The sequence below is a fragment of the Ambystoma mexicanum genome, chromosome 5p, assembly GCF_040938575.1.
Source record: "Ambystoma mexicanum isolate Mex_15411 chromosome 5p, UKY_AmexF1_1, whole genome shotgun sequence".
NCBI classification, from domain to species: Eukaryota; Metazoa; Chordata; class Amphibia; order Caudata; family Ambystomatidae; genus Ambystoma; species Ambystoma mexicanum.
In genome coordinates, this window is record NC_090930.1 from 906,907,846 (window position 1) to 906,935,730 (window position 27,885).

General features: G+C 45.3%; 1 protein-coding gene across 1 annotated transcript; it reads right to left on the bottom strand.

Moving 5' to 3' along the window:
* Window positions 1-27,680, bottom strand: IGFBP1 (insulin like growth factor binding protein 1). The gene is made up of 4 exons (XM_069613340.1): window positions 27,202-27,680; window positions 15,164-15,342; window positions 9,213-9,341; window positions 1-3,339 (listed from the first exon to the last, which is right to left on the bottom strand). The coding sequence occupies exons 1-4, from the start codon at window positions 27,557-27,559 to the stop codon at window positions 3,208-3,210; spliced, it is 798 nt and encodes a 265-aa protein (XP_069469441.1). The 5' UTR covers window positions 27,560-27,680; the 3' UTR covers window positions 1-3,207.
* Window positions 27,681-27,885: the final 205 nt, after the last annotated feature.

Genomic DNA, 27,885 nt, shown 5'->3' on the forward strand with positions numbered 1-27,885 from the left:
TTTACTGAAATTTGTATACACTGCATTTATTATAAAATGAATTATTTATTACAGTTTTATTAAAAGGAAAAAAATAATAATGTTTCAATTTGTCCCATTACAGTGTTGCTTAGACAGTGCAGGGTAATACATTAGCAGCATAATGTCACATACACCTTAATATACATTTAGGTTTCTTGACAACCAAAATATACATATATATAGATTACACATATACATAGCAGCATAATGGATGCAGTGGCTGCATAGCCGTCAACTTTTCTGAGGATATCCTCTAGCGCTAAACGAGTTCCTTCTAGAACAGGCATGTTACATGCCTCAATAAATAATTCTAAATAGCCATCTTTTTTTAAGTTGACAGCTATGCAGCTGACAGCACAATCAACTGAATACCAACCAATGCATAGCTGGCATTGGCCCTGTATTGATTCACAAACATGTACATCACATGGGAGGGTCGTGTGCCCCCCTTAAATATGAAACAATAAATATGAGGCTTAGTGATGGCAAGCAATACACAACATATTCAATCAAAGGTGCCCCAAGTGGTCCATACTGTAATAGCCATGGTAATGTTGGGGCAGGCAAATAATTTGTCAATATAAGGTATAAAGTGATTAGGATTGAGTTCCAGCGTGGGTTTTCAGAATACTTCCCAGAGTTTTAGAACACTTCTTGTTATGGGGCGCGGACATTATCTCATCCGTGGGCTACAGAGGAGTTTCTGTGGAGAGTATTAGAGCGGAATAAATCAAGTGCCTGGGATAGGTCCCAAACAAATTGTGGATGGAGGATGTGTGGAGCATCTGTTCTGCCTGGAGCAGAGTCATTAGTGCTACCTAACATTATCGAGCATGTATTGTGTGTACTTTTAAAGCACGTTCTCATTAATAGGATGTTAGGGGAATTGATAAATCAGTGGTATGTCAGGCATCAACTGTGAACGACTCCTCCGAGTTACCAAGATGCATAGCTGTTCAGTTTGTGCCAAAGCGTAGGAATGTCAAGATGCATAGCTGTAGAAAAACAGAATATGTGTCTATTCTGTGCAGTATTGCTCATGTAACACAGAACTGGAGAAAATGTAATGGGCATTTACATAGTTGTTTTTTAATTCATTCAAAAAATAACAAAATAACCTCCACTGAAGTTCTAAACTGGGACCTCATTATAAGAAATGTGGTAATGGTAAAACAGGTAGATTTTGAGACATGTTCACAGGTTCTACCAATCTGCCTGATTATGGGTTGTGTTACGTGTGAACAAAAAAGTGCCTGTCTGTGAGTGGAGGTAATAGTGACCCTCACAAGGCAGTTAGCGGTACAGGCAGTATTACTGCATGCGATAATACCACCATTCCCCAACCGAGTCGTAGGTCACTCCTGACTGGGGATAGTAAACAGAACTCTAAATGAATTGCTTTCAATGACTGCAATTAATTTAAGACGTATTAGCAGTGTTAAAACTGCACATGCATCATGAGGTCCCCAGTCCTAATAACACTGACCTACATTGCTATTGGAAGAACATTTTATTTTTATCATCAGGTGGCTCTAACATAAAACTTGTAAAGGCTAACAAAGGTAATGGTTATATTTTATCTTAACTCCGATATCTCACAAAACAAACATACTCAGTTTTATTCCATCCCTTGTGAAGCGCCTTCCCTTAGCACACAACTATAAGCAAAACTTTGTCTTGAAATCTAGCCTTACGAGACAAAGCGCTTTACAGTATTCCATATCCCACCGACGAGAATTTGCTTCCAATGGGATCTGTATCTCAATTTGAAAATCCAAAAATCTATAATCGTGACATTGTTAATAAAATAAATACACTTGTTTGATGCTATGGTGGCGGGTTATTCCCACTACGGTAAATTAAAGTGAGCAAAGGACTATGTAGCAGTTTTATAGTACATAAACGGTAGGCATTGACGATCTAAGTGTGTAAAAGCTGGGTAGCTTTCTGTGGAATCCTTCTTGGTTGACTGGGATATTCCTGCTGACATCCCCGCCATTGGGCATACAATGAAAAAAAGATGCCAATCAATTTTTGTTTCGATAGTATTGTTTTGATTACAATACTGGCTTGTGTTAATGAATTTGGTACAGTTGTTTTACATCATGGTTGTTTGTGTTAGGCACTATTTCCCCACAAAAGACAAAAAACGTGAAGTTCATAGCCAATGCTTTGGGTAATTAAAGGCCTAATTTGTGGAACTTTTACCACGGTGCAAAGTCAATTTACACTGCGAAAATACACTTTGGACCGCTCTGTGAATCGGGTTGTTTGTTGGCAGTGCAAAGTTACTTTGCACCACAGTAAAAGTTCCATGAATTCGGCCCTAAATGTGTATTTCTAAAACAGAGCTGTTTGTGTATGTTACAAAAGACTTAGACACTGAATTCATAACATCACATGCATGTGGAAGGATGAAGTTTGTATTTGATTTATTTTGTCCGAACTGCCTGAGTAATGGAAGGTATGCTCATAGTGTATATATTATTGTAGAACTAAAACATTTTGGTTAAAGCGCTAATTTTAAAAGGAGTGCCTCAGAACCAAAACATCTCAATAAGACAGGTTTGGGTTAACCTGCCCAGCAGTGCTTTCATTGATTTACAAATAAGGTGGAAATACAAAAAAATCTGAAACAGTGGAGAAAAAGAAAATAAGAAAAACACTTCTGCAACAATATTCCCTTATGCGTTTCTACTAATTAAATTATTGACTTTGTTGTATGCCTACCAACTAAAAACACATACTTAAATAAACACAATTTAACAAAGTTACAACATAGTTGTTCTCCTCGAGTGTTATTCCTGGCAGAGTTACATAAGAGAAAACCAGTTATACAAAATGGAAAAAGAAAATAAAACACAAATAGATCATTTAAGATCCATAATATTAAGCATTTAAATATAAAGTCATGGAAGTTCTCTTTAAATATACATATATATAAAATAGGGAAATCGAATCAATACACACATTCCTGACTTTCTATAAAAGTAAATAAAAAATATAATAAATAGTTTGGCAATTTTACAGACCAGGTACTCTGGGTACTTTACAGTTCAGCAGTATTACGTCCAAATTACTCTGTGGATTACAGATATCGAGTACACTACACGCCATGTACTCTGCGAGGTACAGTACATTGTCCATTTGTATTTGGTGTTATTAAATGCCATCATGGGACCACCTTCACTCCTGTACTGTCAGATACTGCTGGCAATTGGGATCACCCCTCAGCTCTGGCGATCCAGGTATCCGCTTTCCACTCACTGGATAAACACACCAACATTTGCCACGCTCACCGTCCAACGAAGGTTCACACTAAAAATACAAAGTCAGTGTTAGAGACTACATGAAACAAAAACAAAAAAAACCACAAATCACTTCAGACCATATGCAGCACTATTCTGCACCAGTTTCAATATAAAACGGTTCCATTATGACCGATGATGAATTTCAACACTTGAATTGTCAACTTTCTTAAACCAGTTGGATGAAGATATGCAAGTTGGCAACCTGGGCAAAGTTATCCCACATTTGCAATGGTGCAGAAAATCTACAACGAAAAAGAAGTGCATTTAGCACCAGTGTTGAGGCACAGATGATATGGAATAGGGAGCACGTGTTTCTCCCAATCTGTACTATCGTTTCCAGTAGAGAAATCAATTAGTTGGACATTTTTTGTACTGGGTTTGCTGTGTAACATAAAAAGAAATGCACTGAATTTTCTTTTATTACAAACAGTTTTAAAAAATTGCCAACTTCATTTTTCACCAATTTGCTCTATTCCATATCATGCAAAATCAAATGGATGTTAAAGTAATTTTCTCTGTTTACACAAGCACAGAATAGGCAATCGTGAGCTTGGTTGTCAATCACACAGGTTCTTACAATTTATTTGGGGACTTGTGATGTGTGCTCTGTTAATCAATGAATGGCCTCCGTTTTTATGCTGTTAATGTTCGCACCGTGCTTTTTTATCACCAAGATAACCCACAATGATCCATCCGCTGGTGCTGTGTGCTGTACCCTTTACCGCGGCTCGTGTTACTAATGTGCATACACCTATCACGCCTTTACCCAAGAACGCAACTTGCTTATGCCCTAGCATGCACTAGCACAGCCACCGACCATTCTACAATTGAACATTGTAGACACGTCAATTGAAATCATTGTTTGACTATGGAAACAACCTACATTCAATGTGCTTTATCAAAGCACCATTTAAATGAATAGCAAATGTGTGGTTTTTGAAAGCAAAGGCCTCACTCATTAGCCACCATTGTCGTTCAGGATCAAAACCAGCATTATTATCAAGTCGATGGAGAAAAGGACCTCATCTTTTCGAATAATCAATTTCCTGTAGATAGGATACAAGTCCTGGGCAGGACCTCAATTAGGATGGAACACCACTAGGATGTCTACGCAATCTTATGTGCAGGTCAAATAAAGTTAAAGGAAAACGGGATCCGATACAAGATTACAAGGCACATGCTCGATCCTGATCTTGTCAAATAAATGGATACGTCGCAAGGAATGTTAAACACTAATGGGTCTATGTCAGTAACTTGCCAGCTGTGTCTATGCAGATGTTTTGGACTATTTATTTATTGCGTGTCAGTATAAAACTTTAACACAAAAACATTCAAAATATATTGCAATATTGCAAATATATCAAAAATATCAAAATATTCCACATATCACATCATCTTTCATGTAATCAGATCAGAATATCTACAAAACAAAACATGCATAAAATCACTAAAGTAATATCACTAAAATCACAGGAGAAGGAAAGTCCCAACACATATTAAGCATTACTTATTTGGTAAAATACTGCTAACATTCCTATTGCTCAAAAGTCCTCGCACCATTTAACAGAAAAACTCAATGCATCCAATGACACTTGTACTCAACTTTCCCATCTAAATTGATGTTTTGGACTATGCCCCCTATAATCCTTCACTATTGACAATGATGGCGAGGGGTGAAGAGAGTTGTACTCGAAAATCACTGAAGAGCCAAAGACTGCAGATTCATGTTTTAATGAAAATGTCACATTTACCTCCTGAACTATACTAGATATCTCATTCGTCGGTAGTTATGGGCAGACAAGACACTTTAGCAATATTGACGGATGTAGCTCGCTCCTTTAATGCCTTTGTGATGTATTACTGCATCAACTGAATGTGAGAACAAGTTACCCTAGATTACATAGCCTGGAATATACCTTGTTGTGTGCTGTTCCTCGGTAATGTTCGACTTAATGGAACACATTTCTTTTGACCTTTGTAGGCCTGTGTATGCACCAAAGACCTTTGTATTTATAAATGCCATACCCATGAACTAATAAGTACGACAACTGAATGAAAGGGTTTGCACAGAAAATGCCCTGTCAGCCAATAAGAAATGGGTTTTGCGTACAAAATGCATCACCATGGTTCTGTACGTTCAACTTTTCTTGTAGGTTCATGCTTTCATCAGGCAGGATCTGCATGCGTTCTTCTTGCAATTATTTAGGAGCGTACGAAAGTTAGGTTTTTATTGATGGTTTATTTTTGCTTCCGTTCTTGAGCTATGCATTCCCATACGGGCATGAAAGCAGAACCTGCCTTTGCCAGGCTATCTCTGGGCTTCCAGCAATGTGCTATAAAAACCCATTCAGCCATAAAAGCAAAGCCTGCCACTCACTGCAGGCTATGTTTGGGCTTCCATCATTGTGCTATGCATTCACTCCCAGGCAAGAAAGCACAGCTTGCGTTTGCCAGGCTATCTTGGGGCTTCCATCATCGTGTTATGCATTCCCTGAAAGGCCTGAAAGCAAGCACAGCCTGCTTTTGCCAGGTTATCTTTGGTGTTCCACCAATGCGCTATGTATTCCCTCTAAGGCTTGAAACACAGCCTGCCTTTGCTAGGTTAACTTTGGGCTTCCATCATCGTGCTATGCATTGCCGTTCATGCATGAAAGCGCAACCTACCTCTTCCAGGCTATTTCTACAATAAACTGCACCAAAAGCTCTTGGTAAACTGCAATGGTGAACTGTCCATCTGCCAGCAAGTGTTGGATGGTACTGCTGCTAACAATTAAGCTTAAACTACTGATGTGTATTCACTCCTAAAATGGAACACCTTTGTTGTGTTGATTATTTTCTCGTGCACACCCAATAGAACATTTTGAAATACTGCTTCCTCATTTTTTATCTCCTCTGGCCATAGTACATGGAGGAGTGTAGTATTCACGGGAACACGGGAGCAGATGGTGGTTATTCCCTGTATTAGACCAAATGTCCTTATGCGGAGTTCATCAAACCTGCTGTGAGACTACTTACAGGAAAATTGCCTCATTCCAGAACAGGTGTACACTCTTGGTTCTCTAGACATCCTACATGGAAGCTGCAGACATGTTACATAATGTCCTCAATCAATATCCACCGTTATCTCTGCAGAGCACTAACATATGCCCAGGTATTAGGATCGTGGGGAATTCTCTAAAAGGACCAGCATCATGGCCCACATCATACAAATTCCTCTCTCCCATCCCCAGTGAATACAACGTGGGAAAGTATTATAAAGAATGCTTCATATATGTATGCTGAAGCTTAAGTGTCAAGCATTGGGATGCGAGGATAGCTCAGGGGCAATGTGTTTGACTTGGAAGCAAAACAATGCAGTGCAAGACAGGTTCGAAACCTGTCCCACACTTAGAGACTGGTCTCTGGTATGAAGTGTGTTATGATATGATATGGCATTTATAACGCGCCTATAAACAAGTGTTTCAAGGCGTGACGAGGCAAGGGAGGACAAACAGAGGGAAGACAGAGACAACGATCTTACTAGGCCAGGTAACATTGAGATTGCGCAAGTGCACAGGAAGGGGAAAAGTGTGGGGGTAAAAGGAGGGGATAGTGCAGTACATGGGGTCGACAGTAAAAAAAAAAAATATATATATATATATATACAATAGCTACAAGCAATAAGTAAAAAGTGCAGCCAGCTGTTGGCAAGTGCAAGGGTAAGTGCAGACACCAGGTGTCAAGTGCTGGTAGGGGACTGCAGGGAAACAGAAAACCGTCCCCGAGTGCGGGGGTTTCCAGGGAGGCAGTGCAGGTGTGCAACTGGCAGAGGAAAGGACCTGGGCCGAGATCAGAGGGTGGGCAAGTGAGGAGTTAAGCAGGGGAGAGGAGGAGAGAAAGCAGAAGCGAAGAGGAAGGTTTTGAGGCACTTCCGGAACCGGAGATGGTTCTCAAGTTTCAGGGAGGCAAGGAGGCTGCTCCAGAGGAAGGCCCCAGCCAAAGAAAGATCTACCACCAACACGTTTCTTGGAGAAGTGACTGACCCTGCGGGAGTTGGAGGCAGATGAGCAAAGAACTCGAGAAGGAAGATATTCAGGAAGAGAGAGTTGAAGGTAATGATTCCCCAGACGGCTTTGTGGACAATGCAGAGTGTTTTGAACTTAATCCTTGCAGCCACTGGGAGCTAGTGCAGATATTTCAGTTCTGGAGGGATATGATCCCTGGGCTTGAGGCCAAGAACAAGTCTTACAGTCCTGTTCTGGATGAGTTGCAGAGGGCAGAGAGTAGAAGCAGGCAGATGTAAAAAAGAGGCTGTTGCAGTAGTCCAGCCTATAGAGCACCAGACCTCTGGGGACAGTGGGTTTCTGGGGGAAAGAGAGGAAAGGAAGAATACCTCTGAGTAGGTGCAGCTGGTAGTGTGAATTTTTAGAGACGTCAGAGATGTGAGGAGAAAACGAGAGTGTGGAGTCGAAGATGACCCCAAGGTTTTTAGCCTCATAGGTGGGGGCAGGAAGAGGGCCAAGATAGGCTGGTCAGAGAGCAACAGGAAAGGAGGGAGCAGGTGTGCCAATGAGGAGAATCTCAGTCTTACTGGCATAAAGGCAGAGATCATTGGCAGCACACCACTCCTGGATAGCAGACAGAGTCAGAGATTAGAGAAGGAGAAGTGGCAGAAGGGAGCCTGAAAATGAGTTGAGTGTCCTCCGCATAGCAATGAAAGTTGGGGCAGAGAGCAACAATGCTGTGGGCAGGAAGTGCCAGGTATTGGTTCAACAGCCAGGGAGAGAAGTTAGAACCCTGGGGAACAACACAGGTAGAGATAGAGGAAGGACCCACGTTGGACCTGGGAGGGTCGATCAGTGAGGAAAGAGGTCAGCTGAGCCATGGCCTGATCAGTGATACCCAGGTTATCACAGAGACGGTTGAGCAGGATGGCATGGCTGACCGTGTCAAAGGCAGTAGAGAGATCAAGTAAGATGACGACATGGGGTTTTGGAATCAAGGTTGGAGAGCAGGTCTTCACAGATATTCAGGAGAGCAGTTTCAGTGCTTCTGGCAGCTCTGAAGCCAGACTGATAGTCATGGAGACAACCAACAGATTCCGTGTGAAGATTAAGCTGGGAGATAGTCAGTTTTTCCAGGATTTTGCCCAGGAAAGGAGTGATGGAGATTGGGCAATTATAGGCCGGCCAGGACAGGTCTGCAGAGGGTTTCTTAAAAAGAGGGTGCACAAGGGAGTGCTCATGGGGGAAGGGAAGACCCCAGTAGCGAAGGAGTGGTTGCAGACGTCAGCCAGAGCAGAGACCAAGGTGTCAATTTGGTCCTTGATGGTTTTGGAGGAACAGGGGTGAACCTGTTTAGACGAGACTTTCATAGATCGGACTTGTCTAGAAACCTTATCTGGCGCGAATGGGGGAACAGAAGAGAAGGAGGGAGGAGAGGTCGCTGATGAAGGGCCAGAGGAAGAGCAGGGAGTAGAGGGGGCAGGGGCAGAGGAAGAGAGGGGGGACAGGATGTCCTGAGTTTTAGAATTGAAATGAGAAGCCAGGGAGGTGCAGAAGACCTGGGAGGGGACAAGACAAGTAGAGACTGCAGCAGAATTGGCCAGCTCCTTGCAGATTTTAAAAAGTTTAAAGATTAATTAATTCTACATTACTTTGTGATTGTGTGCCAATAAATGACTGGTTCTGGATAGCAGACCATTCAAAGGAGGTGGAAGCAAGCACTGGCATCCAGCAACACATGCATGTAGCAAGTCTCTGCATTGTACTGACCAAACATACGATGCATTTCAACCCCTCTAATTGTGACCATCTTTTAACTCCACCCAATAGCATTTATTTTAGATAATGCTTGCACTAAGTGGGGCTATTCAGATTCTAGAGTGTGGTATTGCGTTACCTGTTTGCTGTGGTAAAATCCGTTCCTGTTGCAGTTGGGAATGTTCAACCTGTAGATCTCTTCGCCAGTCCTCTGCTGAGCCTTAGTTAATTTGTCCATAGTTTTGTAAAGTTCTTTCTGGCATGGTCCCTACAGGAATGAAGCAATCGAAGTGTGAGATTTCCATTAGGTCAGAAGAGCACACCCATTTCAACATGAAAACTGTCTTTGTCTGTTCATTAAGCATTAAACAGTTTCTTGAAAATGTTTTACCCAAGTAGCCAATGGGGAGACATCTTGGATCATTGTCGAAATAAGTGTTGATCCTAGTTGCTATGGAGACATTAAAAATGTGAGCTATAAAATCGCCTCTTATTGCCCATAAAAGTGTTAAGTCTACCATTTGTTGTGCTGGAGCATGGGTCTTCAACCTTTGGCTCTCAGGAGAATTTGGATTACAACTCCCATCATCCCTATCCAGCATAGTTAATCGTGAAGGATCACGGGAGATATATTCCAAAGATCTGGGGAGCCGCAGGTTGCAGGGCACTCTTTTAGATACATGTTTACTCGTTAGTTGGCCTTCCAGATGTTTTGGACTTTAAATGCCATCAGACGTACCCAGCATTGTCACTGGAGAAGGATCACTGGAGTTGCAGTCCTACACATGTGGAGGGCTCCATGATAAGTAACTATATGATAGACCCTTAACAAAATACGGTTTTACTCGGACATACTGAACAGCCAAATTGAAGATTTCAGGCATATCTGTCAACACGTAACCGTATGAGAAAAGTGTAGTGATGTGTTGACAGAAATACCTAATAGCCCTAAATGTTTACTAAACAATTACAAGTATATTCACTTGCTTATTGAAATTATTCAGCAAAAGAAGACCACTAAAAGCATCTTTTGCTTATTCGGTGCATTTGTAACTCTCCCTTCTAAAGGCACACTTAATTGAGACCAGAGTGATTGTGGCCACAGGTTCAGCCACGTGGTGTAACCGCTGTGCCTGTGCCACTGATTTGCTTGCTATTGCAGTCGGTAGGCCATGTTTTGGCGCAGCGCTTTGGGCGCTGGGTGCATTTTATTGTTTGCAGGAGACAGCAACCTATTTCTGCATGGAGCCTGCAATCACAGTGCAGATCCTTGTGCTGAGCGGCTACTGTTTGATTAAATATACTGTCAACCAAAACACTGCATTTTCCCGTGCTTTGGTTGACAATATATTTAAGTAAAACATAATTATCTCGGCACGCAGTTGCCTGCGCACTGCTAGTTGCAGTCAACAGGGCGCGCCTAAAAGAGACCTTTGCAAAAAAGCATTGCGCCAAAACAGCGGGCGCCTGAAGTGCTGCTCCGAAATGCCCAGCTTCGTTTGGAGTAGAAGAGGGTTCTGCAGTAACTACGAACAGAGAAACAGCTTAAATTCTCCTAGCTATACGGCACTAAACCTACTGAGGAAACACAAAACTTTCCTAGACGTGTTTACCTACAAAATCAATTTACTATGTGAGCTTTGTAGAGGTTTTAAAAAGGTTTTAAAAAAAATGATAAAACTGACCTTAACCAGAATGTCGTATACAAAATAAGGTTGAACACACAAATTGTGAGTGGCCTGTGTTTGCATTTGGTGGATGTTTTATATACTTAGCAAGGAATGGCATTAATGACAACACAAATTAAGTTATAGTACTATTTCTCCCTCTAGTGGTCAAAATTAATAAAACCCACTGATGGCTGATGGGTAAATGCTACAAGAAAATATCAAGTACTTCTTTTGTTTATATATTTTTTGCATTATTGGTGATTAAATATTAAGAGCTTCTAATTCCCACAAAGCTGCTCCAGATGCCTTGACTTGCTCATAGAGAAAACAGAAAGAGTTGGTAGGCGGGGCGTGACGACATAGGAGTTATGACTGTGCATAACGTAGCCAAAAGAAAATCCTTTAGTGACACAAAAAGTAACTGTAACGAGCATTGGTAAGGATACCGTTTTCTAATTAGAAATATATTTTCAATTATATCTAATGTCTGAGAAATTGCGATGTGCAAATCTCAGGAAGCATGTGCTAGAATTTCATAATTATGGTGTGTGTAGGGAGTGCGGGGTGGGTATCAAGTTAAAACTGCGGCTAGATTATGTCAAAGGACCGGGAAACTTTTATCCAGAAAGAAGAGCTTGTTATAACTGCATATAGGTGATGTGGGGACACACAAGGGATTGCAACGATACATAACATGAATGCGCTAGTGAAGTAATTTTTTAAAAAATCATTTAAATGTACATGTTAAACATTTATGAAGTGCTCCCAAACAGAAGACAGAGCACTGTAGACATCATAATTCATAAAAACAAAATATTTGTCACAAAAGTCACCCTACATAAAAATGCCCTTAAATTGCAAAACATGTTTACATATTTAGATAGCTTTGTGCACGGGTGTGAGGTTTAACTGTTTCTGCACGGAGGGCAATTTAGTCTAGCAAGTGGTCTCAGGCAAGAAGAAAAACCGGGACGGCCAACAACATAAATCAAGGACTGCCCCCTAACATCGTCTCGACCTCCCCCCCCCAGCCCCCCCCCCCCCATCCTGGCCGCATTTCACCCATCAAAACCAATGTCCCCAATCTCACTGTTTGCCCTCTCCCATCCCGTCCCACGGTATTTCCAGCACTGATTATACTTCTGAAATGTGCGGTTTTGAATCAAGATGAATACATGTTAATAAGAAAAGGAGCTATTGCTCTGATTGACATAACAGGCCTTTCTGTTTATCAGATTCTCAACGGCTCTCTGTGGCACAAATAGTTAATGCATGTGAGTGGTACCTGAAAGGTTGGGGGTTGAGCCCAACCTACAACAGCAACATTCTAAATGTATTAGAGGGTGTTTTTTATTTATAACTGTTGACAATTACGATTATGTTAAATTGGCAGCCTCCCATTTCCCAAAATCTGGTCACCCTATCCCAGGCTCAAGCACAGATTTCGGGGAATTTGCGCTTCGGGGGTGGAACCACGCACAATCTTGCAAGCCATATTTTGCCGGAGTGTAGTTCTGTGTTATTCTGGACAATTTCCTGCCCTGCCAAAATACCAGCATGTTACACTGTACCTCAAACAATCACTGGTTAAAAGGCTGTTGTGTGAACTCTTGACACTCAAGTGTTAGCACCACGTCCCCTAAGCACTCTCTTGAACACCCCCTTTTAAATGAGCTCTCTTACTGCTCCTTTCTGTGAGGCTAAGAACCCTGGTGTCATCTTTGACTCCACCCTCTCCACTCCTCACATCTCTGCCATCTCCAAGAAGTCAAACTATCAGCTGCACCTCCTCAGAGGTATTCTTCCTTTTCTCACTTCCTCCAGAACTCAGGTCCCCTCTATGCTGGACTATTGCAACAGCCTCTTTCTAAATCTGCCTGCCTCTACTCTTCAGCCTTTACAACTTATCCAGAACAAGACTGCAAGACTTGTCTTTGGCCTCTAGCACAGGGATCGTATCTCTCCAGCTGTGACATCTCTTCCCTGGCTCCACGTGGCTGCAAGGATCAAGTTCAAGACCCTATACATCATCCACAAGGGTTTCTGGGGCGTGGGACCTGCTCGACCTCCAATTTTCTCTTACAAAACATCTTCCGTCTCGAGCACTCTGCTCATCCACCTCCAACTCTCTGAGGGTCAGATGCTTCTCCAAGCAGAGAGTTGGGGGCAGATCTAACTCCTCGGCTGTCGCCTCCCTATGGAACAGCCTCCCTGCCCCTCAAACATGAGCAGACCCACCTCTGGTTCCGGAAGCAACTTTTTGCTTCTGCTTTCTCTCTTCAATTACCCTGCTGATCCACCTGACTGCTCTATGCACTGGTCACCTGGTTACCCTCTGAACTCGGGTCCAGGCTCCTGCATGTCCTATTGCACTTGCACTGCCTCCAGACTCCCCAGCACTTAAGGGTCTGTATCTGCAACCCTGCAGCTCCTTCTCGCTGCACTTATGAGCCACCCACTGGCTGCACTTGGGAGTTAACTGCAATTCCGCCCCCCCCTTTCCCCTGGCACTCCTCCCCTTCCGTCTTCCCCTCACTTGCACAATCTGAATGACACGTCATTCATCACCACCTTCATCAATGCTTCCTTCAAATCATGCTCAGTCCCCACTAATCTTAAGGAAGCTTGGGTACTACCATTATTAAAAAAACCTAACTTGGACCCTAACATCCCCACCAACTACAGACCCATCATAACGGTTCCATTTCTCCTTAAGATATTGGACCCTGCTGCCTACCTCCAGATCCAATCCTACCTGGAGATCAATAATTTATTAGGCTCTAGACAATCCGGTTTCAGGCCAAGGCATGGGACCGAAACTGCCCTCCTTAATTTGAAGAACCAACTTGATGACAGAAAAGACACAGGAGAAGCATCCACCCTCCTCCTCCTGGATCTGTCAGCAGCATTTGACTTGGTTGATCACAAAGTCTTGTGCAACAACCTTAATCTGCCGCACATTTCTCCAAGGAAGCCACCATGTGGATAAACTTCTTCCTAGATAATAGATCTACAAGGGTGTTCTCACCACTATCAGCTGCTGACCGGGCTCCCATCACATGTGGCGTACCCCAAGGCTCATGTGTCTCCCCTACTTTCTACAATATATTTACAAAGCTACTCTTTGACAATCTTGATAAACTGGGTGTCTCATATACTAACTATGCGGACGACACCCAGATCCTCATCCCCATTCAAGGGAATAATGTCAAAGATGTGGAACTAATCAACAAAATATACCTTACTGTACAGACCTGGATGGCGACATGTGGCCTATGCCTCAATGATGAAAAAACAGAGCTCTTAATTATTGGGTCAGCCAGCAAACTAAACAATCTCTCCTCACACTACAGCCACATCACGATTGATGGTATTAAAATCAAGGTCGCTAATGAGGTAAAAACCTTAGGATTCTACTTGGACTCAGCACTTAACCTCAATAAGCAATTAAACGCCACTGCATCGGCCACTAGTTACACCTGCAAACTAATATACGCCTGCAAACCGTACCTGTCAGTGGAGAATTGCACAACTATAGCTTGTGCGCTCATTCTATCCTGATTGGATTACTGCAACGCATTATACCTGGGCACTAGCTAACATAATACTAACAAACTACAAACACTCCAAAACAATGCCTTAAGATCAGCCTTAGGCATACCCAAATCCCATCACATTTCTCATGAAAAGCGCTTCATCAAATGGCTTTCTCTAAATGACAGAATCAAACTCAAAAGACTCAACATCACACACAAATGTCTCTCCAACAAGGCCCCTACCTACTTGACTGATAGGTTCACCAGACATACCTCTAAAAGACCCATTAGAATGGCTCACTCCAACAGCCTGAAAATCCCTAACTTCAAACTGAAAAAGACAGGCGACGCTAGTTTCCCAGTAAAGGCAGCACAACTTTGGAACTCTCTTCCGGACAATTTCAGAGCTTTGTCTTCCTTCCAGTCTTTCAAAACCAACGTCAAACAATGGCTATTATCTCATGACCAACGATTCTACCTACCCACTGACCCTACACTGACTGACATACATATGTATATAAGGTACATAATGTATAAGTATCCTGCAGTGTTGTACACACTTGCTTTGTGCTGGTAACTTTGGTAACTTGTTTTATTTATCTGCATTGTAACTGAATCCTTTTACACATGTGCTTTGCGCCGTTAACTTGTTTTCTATGTCTGCTTTGTAACCGAATCCTTGTTCAGCGCCCTGATGCCTGAGGGCCTGGTGCGCTATATAAATAAGTAAACAATACACAAGGCTTAGTAAGATTGTAATTTTGTCCTCCCTTTGTTTCCCCCTCCTTGTCTTGTCATGACTAGAAACACTTGTGTATAGGAGCGTTATAAATGCCACATCATATATTATACCACACCCTGACCTCACACATTACGTTGCTCACCTGCTGCTCCTTCCACTTCCTCCTTTCGAAGAGTCTCTTTGCTTTTATGCGTTCATATGCATTGTTGGTGTTCAGGGAGTCCTCCTTGTCGTAGCTGCTGGGCACGGAGGGTCGGTAGTTGGGCTGCATTTGTTCTTGTGTCAGATCTGTGCCTTCATGCTCTGTAGAATCCTTGACATCTGCAAAGAAACAGAACCCTCTGGTTAGCCTGGTCTTTGTCACTGTAGTGCCTGACGTTATATTATGATTTGTTTATGTCACACAGATTCAGGGGCCTTCATCCACATATTTTCAGACCCTACCAGAGAAACTTTGATTAGCCCTCCATTTCATCAGGTAGGTACATTGCACATATGTGGGAGAACACACAGGGATTCATATTCAACATCACTGTATTTCAGTGGTGGGGAGATTTTAAGTGTAGACATACGCGTAGGTGGGTTCCTGCTGCTGAATTCCTGTCATTTGCACAGTGGAGTACACAAGTGCTGGACAAAAGGCAGCATACAAGCGTGTACGCCACCTTTTGACCGGCACTTTTGCACTCCATCGTGCAAATTGAGTAAATGCTGCCTTGTCTATAGGCATGGCAGGCAGTGTTTACAATTGATCCCTACAGTGTCCAACTGCTTTTTGCTGGTGCATAAAACCGGCGGACCCCAAAGGGATCCACAGTATTGTTGCCAGCATGAAAATCCATGGTTGCGCAAATACTGGGATTATTTGTATGGCAGAGAGGAAGTGAGTGGTGGAAATGCAAGTTGTGTTTGCCCCTCCTGTCCACCATACAAATAATTGAAAATGGGGTGTGATGTAAATGGAAGTCATATAATCCTCACACACGGATTTTTATGCTGTGGGGTAGATTCAGCCCCAAGACAAAAGTGAACTGCCCTGGTCATGCTGGGCCTAAAGGTGCAGAGCATTGAACACATTCTGGGTTGGCAGGACAAAAGGTCAGCATGAACATTTCAACACTACCAAATTGCCTAGTGAATTCAAAATGACTAGGCCAAAACAGCATGAACATAGCTTTCTAATAACAGTGAGAGACCATGGAAATGTATGCACTTCTGCAGTTGAAACAAGGAAAATGTGAAAACTGAAACTAGACTGTAGAGTGGAATTTAAAGGCACTGTGTAATTGAAATAATGAGACATGTCACATGTAAACAAAATGTAACAGACTGAAAAGCGAGTATTTTGTTTCATCAGAGCATTGAAGGCTTGTGCGAGTGCTAATGACTTTCCCCCGGAAAGTTAAAGACAGCGACCTTTCCCCTGTGCTTATCAGAATATCTGCAACGTTCTTTGAAGCCACAGCAGGCTTTGAAAGGAAAGTAGTGGGGTGGAGTCATGATAACTGGGTAAATATTGCAAGCCCTTAATGTGTTGAACTTTCGAAAATACTTGGAATTAAAATTCAAATGTGGGGTCCCTCTGCCTGAGCGGATCACATTTGACTGACACCAGACAGCGTTACATGAGTGGGGGCGGAGTAAGACCCATCTGCCCAGGAAGATAAGATCCCTTCTGCAGGCATTTGACTTTGCAAGAATATTAAGTGATTTTACCAGCCTCGGACAACAAAAAGAAACAGATGCCTGGACCTCCTTCTAGGTCAGTGGTCTTCAACCTTTTTGAACCTGAGCCCCACTAAGAGAAATTTACTAGGCATGGGCACACCCTATACACATGTATTCCAAAATGTCACTCAGTTGCCAACAATTATCGTGCACCGGCGTCTGGTGCCCCAAATGGAAGTGTGGGTGCCAATCACTAATTTCTTTCCAAATCCTATTGCTTGCAATAACTCAAATTAGAACAGAGGACAAATATGTGTGAACACAGCATTTGGAATTTTTCGCTAGAATACAGAGGACTTAACTACAAATAGTGTTGGATATTTATTTCCCACAAAAAGCCAAGATTGCTATCCTACAGTATTGTTTGGCATGCAACTGACGTAACAATACTTTTCTCAAGTACGACAACGATTGCCATCAATGCTGTCACTTGCAAGTTGGACAGTGGCATATTCGAGAACTAGTGTGAAGGGTGGGCCTGTCTTTCAGCAGCCAGCCTGTCAATATTCGATTCAATTTTTTGCGATAGCCAACTGCAAGTTTTCTTCCACCTCTAGCTTTGACCAATATTTTGTCTTTAGGGCTGCAGGTGCTGAGAATCAAATCTTGCAAAGGTATGCGGTACTGAAAGCCAACAGTACATTGACTCCACATTTCGATAAAGTTGGAAACTCCTCAGACACATTATCCAAAATCCACTCAAAGATGACAATTTTTTGAATTGTCTATCCAGTATGCGGTCAGTTTGAAGCTTCATTAGTTCCTCCTCAAGATGTATTGGGAGATGAAACCCTATATCTGCTAGGAACGGCTGCTCGGTCATTTAGATTGCAATTATCTTCTGGAAAGCATTGTTTCAGACTGCCTCTGAGAGCATTCATTTGGTTTTCGATTAGTTCAGCAACACATTAAACATAATACTCTGTCTCCTCAAGACATCTGCTATTAATGGAAATGTATCAGTAATGCTGACATCAACCCTCTTCCTCCAAAGCTCCAGCTTCTTCTTGAATGCTGATATGTTTGCTTTCATAGGAAATGATGTGGTTTCTGTGCCTTCATGGGAGAGGTTTAGTGAATTCAACTTTTTAAAGATGTCGCCAAGGTAAGCTAATAGTACGAGCCAGCCATTGCAAATTAAAAAGAACAATAAAAAAAATTAATTATGGACTTAGCAGATTCACCTCACCAATAATACTAATATATTTGCGCACTAAACTCTGCCAGTCACTAAAGAGCCTACCCCACAGCCACCGGGAGCTATGTTGGCACCCCAGGGTAACAGGTGCATTGCAAGCATACACAGAGTTTGAAATTGCTGTGAGCTTATAAGCACCTGATTCATGTCTAGGCGAGCCTGCATAGCTCGAAACCAACTACCACCAAGAGCTACTTTTAGCTCCCCGTACCAGCTGGTGCCATACAAACATGCATAGTTGAGAATGTTAAAGGCAAATACATTTAACCACAGCAGATCATCCTCCTGTGCCCCTGTCCCTTCACGGACCCACCTTGGCAACTGTGGTACCCAAGCATAAGGGGGCATAAAGAATGAACAAAATAAGAAGTTTCACTCATGCTCATCCTATCTTCATTTCAAACCCTGCTATGTGGGGGTGGGGGTAAGAGGGCTGCAAGGGCACGCAAAACAATGGTGGACTCCTCCTCGCCTCCTCTCCCCCATGGCCTTCCTTCAAGGTGGGTTTGTGGAGGGAAAGGGGCAAGGGCGACCAGAAAAGTGGCACCCTGGTCCACATCCCCCTGGGGGAGGGACCCAGAACAAACTTTGCTGGTCCCCCTTCATCCCTCTTGCCCTGCAGGCCCAACTTGGAGGCCGCAGGGGGTGAGGAGGTGATATTGCCCGTTTCAATACAGGCCTTCCTCCTTGCACCATAGCACAACTTGATTAACGTAAATTCTGTTCATATATTGCTTTTCTTCGGAATTCAATCCTTATTTAAGTATTCCTGTTGTCCTTTCCCTCAAATATTCAACACACTGAGGATTTTTTCGTTTTGTCTTCCAAGTAAACATCAATTTTATTTTGGTTTCGCGGAATGCAACTAATTTAATAAAGAAAGATAAAATATTTCTCGGCTGGAACAAATAGGTTGCGAAACAATAAATTGGTTCACGTGTACATTTTTTCACGGAATGCTTAAAAAAGTTGGAGTACTGGACCAAAGTTGATCGAAGACAACTCATGTTCTTTGGGGTTTGGAGATCTATATCTCTTTGTAGCTCGTGTAGACTTAGTACACGGTCCCTCCTAGTGGTTATTAGGAACGGGATCAAATTGTAACCTGGCTTGTGGATCTCACTTGTCCATTCTCACAAGGTCAGGGCACAAGAAACAGCCTACCGGTTTCAGTGGAGCAGAGGTATTAGTGCCACTTTCATCAGGGCTAAACTAGATCAACACTGGCTAGTGTGTGATTTTATTCCTTTTAGTAATTGTGGTAAATCTGGATTGTCAATAGGAGGCCACCCCATAAGAAGGCAACCTTACATTTATAACATGGTTGTAAGCCATTCTAAGAGATTTGGCATTCAGAAACGATCTATGGCATAGCTAGATTTGTCTCCTCAGATTAAGGTTAAAGCATGCCCTTATCTTGGGCCGAGTTCCCACTCTCCCGAGTTTACATCTCTATGACTCACAGGCAAGAAAATGAGGTGCCCATTGGGACTGTGCATCAATTTCTTTTAGATAAAAAAAATTCTGTCAATGTGACTTCGGCTGCCCCTTCTCTAATTTAGATCATGCTGATTAACAAAAAGATTCTACTGATTTAGGTGGGGGGAAAATGATAATGATCCAACCCTCCTGATGACAAACACAAATATGTCCCATCCTTTTGAGGAGCAAGCTCACGCTTACCTGATCCCCATGTAAAAAGGCCTACGGAGGTCTGCTTGTGAGCGGTGGCAATGATGAGGGAAAACGAGCCACACTGGAAGGGAAGAGATCCTACTCTGGCCTTTGAACGATCCATTAAAGAGCCTGCTTTGCCTGGGAAGGGAGCTGAAATCAGGCTTAGATAGCATGACTTTGGGCACCTGCATCAGTCATCCTTTGGTGATGTGGAGGGACACTCTCTAACTACACAAGCAAGAGTGGGAATCATTTTCTGCTGCAGAGAAACCTGGTGGCCTGAGAGGACAAGGAATCAATGGAAGGTACGCAGAACCGTCTGAAGGAGTTGTGAATGCTAATCGAGCAAGAGACGGGCCAGGAAGGGAAGAAAGAACTAGCAGATCCCCAAAAGATCAGACCGGGCACTTGTCATGTCTATGCCATTTTGTGGAACCTTTTCTGATGCTATTGACATTCGGGAACTCAATCCCGGCTACTGCACAGAATACCCCTGCAATTCGCCAATTTCTGAAATCTCGCTAAACATGACATTTTCAACACCTGATCATGGACTAATCCCGATAAACACACGGACTGCCGCACAGACTGCAACTCACAGTACAGTGCCTCACTGCTCTGGAGCTGGGTCTGCGATTTAAACAATAAAATAAATGATATTCTTTCAAGGATTGTCTAATAAAAATGCTGTAAAAAGTTCATTCAATTATGAACCGAAGGGCTATCGCTTTCGCAGTCGATTGTGTGTTCAGCAAGCCGAGCATGAAAGTCATGCTGTCTCACAGGTATGCTATGTGATTTGTCTTTGACAGTGTGCACATCCCACCCTAATGGTTTTAAAGCACCCAGCCATGTCTGTATAGCAACAAAAGGTGACCCACATCTAGGCTGGCATCCAGACCATGGTCTTTGGGCCAAAAGGGAAACGAGGTCTAGAAGAACAGGAAAGTGGAACATCAGGAGAAGTCTGGGTGACACCGACATACAGACTTAACTAACAACATATAGTGAAATTAAAACACAATAATGAGTGGTTTTGATGGTTCGGATGGGTATGTAGATGTTAGTTTTTTGACCAGAAGAAAAAGTAATCAAAATTCCTAGACCAGAGCTTCCCCTATTGGCCAGCAGCACTTTCAATGAATCTTATAGTAGTGTGGTTGTTGTATTGCGTTAAATCCAGTTATAGATGCGTGACGACCTTGGGATGTGCTCAAGAGATCCTGAGAGTTGTGGAGAGGATTTGGGGTATTGACCTGTTAACCATATTATAATGGCTACTTCCCAGTTGATCGGTTGTTCAAATAGCCAAGCATGCAAAAGTCAAATTGCCTATTTAGAATATATGCTTGCAGTAGAATTGGGATGCTAGCACCGCTTCTCAAGCACATCCTGTGAAATGGATGCTGATCCTCATGAATTCGTTTTGAAAGTGGATATTACGTCGTTATATGTGCATGCGCGTTATCAGTTACAGGACATTGACTCGCCACACGGGATCAAACATCATGTTGAATACAGGGATCTTGCAGAGAAGCACATGAGGATCACTGTACAGACAAGACCCTTGATAACTCGTGTCCCAGTTCCACGTGTTAGGCCATAAAAAGAATTCGGAATATATGCCCAACTATAATCTGACAGGACAGAAGACGTGTTTGACAGTACAGCCCAAAGAAGGGTTATTTCAAGGTTTTAGCAACCACTTGTAAGTCCTCAATGCAATCTGGCCATCTGCAACGCGCACACCATGCGCAGATGAGTGTAAGGTGAACGGTTCATCTTGACGGGCTGAATTTATTAAGTCAAACATAGTTTAGCTATGAGCTGCAACTCCGCCCATACAGTGTGCCCCAACACCTTACCCAGTAACAACCGGACTTCTATTTCAGGTTTGCTGAAAGAGCTCGGTGCTTGACTGTCCCGCAGTAACTTCACCACCCGGACATCCTGGCGCTTGTTTCAACTGCCAGAGAGCCCCTCACATAAAAGCTCTTATGCAAGACCTGGTTTCCACGCGGAAAATGTGCAGGCAGCGCGCGCATTGTTTAACTGCCGGAAAGATACATGGGAACAGTTCAAGTGCGTTTCCTGACTGCCTGAAATACATGAGGAAAATCCGTGTGCGTAATCACATCCTTGGCAGAGTGAAGGGCCCGGGTTCCCATTCTGAAATGGAATTCGTGTGAGGGCCTGGCCCCTGCGCGACTCGTTACAGCCTGAGGTAATATTAATGTTAAAGGTATTTGTACCGCGCACAGCCACCAACGGAGATGGTCCCCAGGTGCTCAGGCAACCCCATAGCGATTGGTTTAATCCCCTTTCAGCTGGCTTGTTCCGCCGGCCTAGAGAGCCATTGAATGTGGGGCAAAGGCTCACTCGAATGACATGCCAAAACTAAGAGGAAGCCTTCACTGGAGTCCGGCGATATCTGTATTAAATGTTAACACTCATTGCCAGGTCTCCTCGTGCCAGTATCTTGCCTCATTCGCATTCCGTGCATACCTCGCCTATCACCCAGACTTCCCAAGAGTTAGACATACCCGACACCGAGGGTTTGGCCTGAAATCCGGAGCAAATGAATGCTCGAGGAACACAACCTGATCGGACCAACGTGTTGTACAGGTTGAACTATCTTACAGGGGTTGAAGGCCAGGCCCAACCTCCCATACCAGTATCCTGACAGTGCTGGTCACCTCTCATCCAGACAAGAAGGAGGACAAGGGTGTCTAGACCCACCCACGCAGGGAAAGACCAGTCCTCCTATTCCGTGACCAAAGATGCACGGTGCTGTCCCGCTCTTGCGCCCAATTCCTTTAATGACTCCCTCGTCATTCCGGCCTCTCCTTCTTGCCCCTTTTCACCCCTGGCTGTCCTGCTCTCTCCATCCTCCCAGCGGTCTCTGCTTTGTGTATTGCTCTCTCTGAACGGACCCTTCCCTCTTGCCCATCTCTCCATCGACACTTCTCCCACCCATGCCTTCCCCTGTCACCCACTCTCCCTCTTTCCATGCCACCTTCAAAGTGGAGAGAGGGTCTGGGCGTGTGTCAGTGGGAGTCTGTCAGCGGAACTCTTACTTCCGCCTATGTCCATGTTCTCTCCATCTCTGCGTTGCACTGCCCCCCCCCCCCCCCCCAACCTCCTTCTGGTTCACTACATCCCTTCTTTATCTGTACCTCTGCCACTCTTCACCCATCTCCTCTTCCGCCACTCCCCCTGCACTAATACGTTACTTACCTGCTACGGGCGAGTATGCTCGTCCTATTGACATAAACATGCATAAGAGCCCAGCAATTAAAGGAGCTCATTACCTCACCATTGCTGGCGTACTCCGATTTAGGCTTCCTGGCGAAGTGAAAGAAATAAAGCCATCCATCTTTCCTTGGTCGCACTTGTACTTTTCAAGGGTATGACTCTGTGAGCGGAATAACTCAAGTGTCAGGGACAGTCAGGGGGACGCCGCTGCACTGCACATCAAAGTGCCTCGGCCCTGGTACGCCTGATGCAATGCGCCTGACGCAAGGCTGCCGCAGGTTGCGAGGGCGTGCCAATGGCACGCCTAACAGGACGCTTTGAATGACGGCACCCACGGAGCACCGCATCCGCGTCAAAGTTGCGAGCCGGGGAAGCCTTTTGTGTCCTTGAACTGCGCACCCAACTGATGCAATGCTTCTGAAGATTGCAGAGCGCGCCGCCCTTTTGTGGAGGATGAGAAATGGCCCGCAGCATTGTTTCCTTGCCGTGCACGCTCCTCTGTGAACACGATGTTCTGCTCCATAACTAGCCATTAGCACATTTTTGTAGAGGTCGTGAAATGTAACGGCTCACTTTTACGGATCACTCGATTTTATTGCATTTAGAAGCTTGAAAACTCAGAAAATCAAAAAATGTAAGGATCTTTTGGTAGCAGGTTATAAAAGGATATTGCTTTCGTCATCCAAACTAGCTTTTTATTTTTTATTCCATCCAGTGGCCATGCAGGTGTGTTGTTCACCTGGGCGGGCTACTGACATTTGTTGTGATCTGATACCCAAAAAAGTGATGGGTGGGAGAGTTTGCATTAATCTAAACCACTGCCATTGTTCTGGGCAACCTTCCACACGCCTGGCTATTGCAAAGGGGTCCAGCCATATGCAAATCGGTCAGGTACTCGCACCAAGGGGAGCACCCCTGCCCAAACTGCTGCCAGGTCCCCGCTGCGCGGAAGCAAGGGCAAACCCAGACATGTTTTGATGTGGAAGGTTGCCCGGAGCAATGCCAGTGGTTCAGATTTATTCCAAACCTTTCACCCATCACTTGTTTTGTTGTAGTTTGTCACCCTATGTGTGAGGGCATGCCCAGACGTGGGTCCCTGGCTCACTGTGCCATAGGGAACCACGGTGTAACTCACTGAGGAGGCCCAAAACACTGTTTCTGTGCAGAGAGGACATGGCCCAGCAGTTCAGGCTGTACTGCTACCATTGGTGACAGTACCTGACTGAAATGGATGGATCCCTTTTTGCAATTGCTCAGAGGGCTCAAAAACGGTGGTGTGGAAGGTTGCCCAGATCAATTCCAGTGGTTCAGATTCATTCAAGACCTTCCACCCATTACTTTTGTGGTTTTAGTTTGTTGTGATCGGAGCCAGCCCTTCCGTGGTTCGAACTCGCTGAGCTACCGAACACACACCACGAAGTACATTGTTCACGTAATCTCTTTCCACAGAAACGCTGCCCCTTGTATATAAAATTATTGTAATGTGTATTTTGCTATTATCTATCTGAATCCTGATTGGCACGCTAATTTGATATACATGGGGCAGCTTTTCTGCGGAAAGAGATTATATGAACAATGTATTTCGTGGTTTGTGTTCGGTAGCTCAGCGAGTTCGAACCACGGAAGGGCTGGTTCAGATCACAACACGGGAAATTCGTTTATGAAAACGCATTGCATGCTTGAGTCAGAAACACACTAAGGGACATTTCTCAAAAGAATATCCCGTCCAGTCTCAGAATATGGGTGTTTGAAAAGAGATACATTAAAACATATTTGCAGTCGACTCGGGACATTTGCGCTCCAGGTTTAGGAATAGGAGCTACAATCAACGTGGTTTTGTGTCGAGGGGTTTAGGTCAAGAAATAAGGGTCGGGACGTTTTGACGGCGTCTCGCACAGATTGATGACGTAGTGAATAACTGTGTCAAGCCCTGCATTCAACCACGCTACGGCCCTGCCTGGCGATTCTTTAGTCAGTGCAGTTCCACACTCAGCAAAATGGGGCCACGCTAGTCTAATGGCAGGTGTTCACATTAATGGCAATAAAAAGGGCCTCGTCGGTGAAATGAATCCAAGAAACAAGTCACAAGGCACGGTCGAGGTCGTGGCCACTGCATGAGGTGGAATTTCGGCGGTGTTTTTGTCCTGGTCTTTTACGGCGTAACTGATAAGTCATTCCTCCCACACGAAAAACATAGCCACTGGTCTTTCTGAGCTGAGTCAAGCCTCTCATTTTCCCTTGACAACATCCCTGGGGTCTTCGCGGAGCTGATGTAGAAGATCAGGTATTCCTCGGGTGGGAGGGCACTCCCCCCACGGGGACGGTCTCCGAGGATAGCTCTATCGCCGCATTAGCGGCAAGGACGCCTCACACCTGGGAGGGCCCGTGCTTTTATCAAGACTTTACATTATTCTGCACTCAACAGCTTATTGTTCACTGGACTCTGGAGACTTTGCTGGAATACGCCTATACTAGAGAAGCTCGAGTGCCTGGGTCCTGTTTAGCCACATACCATCTTCGCACCTCCATGTTCGCTGCACGTGGCATGCCCACCCCTGGGCTCTCCATGTGCCATGCTTCATCTCTATACCCCATTCCCCGGCCATGGATCCATATATGCCTGTATCTTGGCTGCACGTGGCATGCCCACTCCTGGGCTCTCCATGTGCCATGCTTCATCTCTATACGCCATTCTCGGGCCATGGTTCCATAGATGCCATGTCTAAGCTGCACGTGGCATGCCCACTCCTGGGCTCTCCATGTGCCATGCTTCATCTCTATACGCCATTCTCGGGCCATGGTTCCATAGATGCCATGTCTAAGCTGCACGTGGCATGGCCACCCCTGGGCTCTCCATGTGCCATGCTTCATCTCCATACCCCATTCCCCGCCCAGGGTTCTTCCATACATGCCTGTATCTTGGCTGCACGGCATGGCCACCCCTGGGCTCTCCATGTGCCATGCTTCATCTCTATACCCCATTCCCCGGCCATGGATCCATGCATGCCATGCCTTTAAGTTGCATTTTATTTTCGGACTTGCCAATCTTCTAAATGTAAGAAAATCGGGGGAATCCGTACAAGCGAGCTGTTCACTTCCACGAGAACTACACAAAGGTGTTCCTGTCTAGTTATGGACTGGAACATTGTGTTCACATGGAGCGTGCACGACAAGGACACAGTGCTCCGAGCCATTTCTCGTATGCCGGATTGACTCCACGTGCCATGCTCCATCTCCACCGCACAAAGCCTTTCTTCCCTCCGTGCAATGGGTCCGCTAGGATTCATGTGACATGCCCTCTCCCGGGCTCTCCACGTGCCATGCTCCATCGCCATCCCCCGTGCCCTCTCTTGGTTCTATACATGCAATGTGTCTTCTCACTGCATGTGACATGCCGACTCCCTGCCTCTCCATGTGCCATGCTCCAGCTCCCATGCCCCGCCATGGTTCCATTTATGCGATGCCCCACCCCCCCACTCCCCTGCATCTGGCATGACCACTCCGGGGCTCTCCGTGTGTCACTGCACATGGCCCTGCTTTCTTCCTTGCATCCAATCACACTCGGAGATTCCACGTGCCATCGCTATCGCAACACCCCCTCCCCCCCTTTGTTCCTTACATGCAATGCGGCCCTAAAGTTCCATGTCCACTCCCTGCCTCTCCATGTGCCATGTCCTTTCCCTATTCCCTGGAAACGACCCTAGGTGCTTCTATGTGATGTACCTACCCTCCCCCCCCAGCTTGCTCTGTGATCTAGCCGATCTCCATTGTCCACCTAGCCCCTGTCTATATGTGATACCCGTGAGGGACTTTGGGGGTGGCTTGTGCTTTTCTTCGGGTATCCGTGTATCGTGCACACTCTAGGGAGTTCCAACGTTCCAATTCTTGTGATAAAAAGCATGCACCTCGGGCACGGGTGGACCTCAGGTGGCATACGCCCCTCGCCCGGTAGATATGTACCATGCTGCCCCCGCTCAGTGTCACAAGCCCTCTCGGCTCGGCGGGTGTCCTTTTGGCTGTGTGTGTGCGTATGATGCTCGTGCTGAGAGTGGCACCTACCCTCTGCTGCGCTCGCTGTTCCCTGCGCTCAATACACCCCAGGGGCTTTCTGCTCACGCGCCTATCCATGTTCGACACTGCATTCTCTCTTACCCCCCTATACCCCCTCTCCTGCTCGCACGTTTCAGGGGCGCTCGCCCTATGGGCCGTGGGTGTATCGACGACTGAGCAGCGTGCGTTACACCACAGCCACTGTGTACATCCCAGGGGCTCTCTCCAGCCACGTGCTTCCCCCCTGGTGCCGGGTGCTGATCACACTGTACCTGAAGCTGCGTCGGCGTTCCTCAGTCTTTCCGCCTCATCTTGGTCCAGGCAGGAGCCAAGGCCCCGGAGGAGGGCGTGCAGGGGCCGGTGCTCGCCGGGGGCCACCTGGCAGCTGAGGCCGCGCCCGCAGCGCGCTGTGTACACCCCGCAGGGGGCGCCTCTTGTCAGGGCACATGTCAGGCAGCAGCCGCAGGCGGGCTCCCTTGCCAGCTCTGGGCACTCAGAGGGCACGGGCGGGCAGAGAGCCACGCGCTCTTCGGTGCACGGGGGGCAGCGAATAGGCTCGAAGGCCCCCGCCGGGTGCAGCAAGGCGCAGCAGCAGAGGAGCCAGCAGCCAAGGGCCCAGACAGCGTCCATCGTGACTTGCCTGGAGAGATGTGGTGCCTCCTTGCTTCGCTAAAAGGGGTGAAGATTCTATGCCAGCTGCGCTGCCCCTTAGCGCATTTATAGGCCGAGGCATGGCGCTCCCCATCAGATTACTATTTGCCAAGGAGGAGTGTGTACCAGGCGCCCTGCCTGATTGGTGCCGGCCGGCGCTGCGCTGGCTCGGTCACTCCCCCTTCCCATAGGTGCCGCAAAACTTCCGAGCTCACCTTCCACCTCATGCACCCGCCCCCACCCGCCCTCTTCCCAAACGGTGCCGGGAACAGGAAGCCTGACACAAAGTCAGACAACCCCCTGAC

Bases quoted from the DNA above. Each gene is read 5' to 3' on its own strand.
- IGFBP1 (XM_069613340.1), bottom strand. From the start codon at position 27,559: ATGGACGCTGTCTGGGCCCTTGGCTGCTGGCTCCTCTGCTGCTGCGCC. The intron at 15,343-27,201 runs GTACAGTGTGAT...GTTTCTTTGCAG, and splicing joins GAACGCCGACGCAGCTTCAG to ATGTCAAGGATTCTACAGAG. The intron at 3,340-9,212 runs GTAACGCAATAC...TTGTATTTTTAG, and splicing joins GATTTTACCACAGCAAACAG to TGTGAACCTTCGTTGGACGG.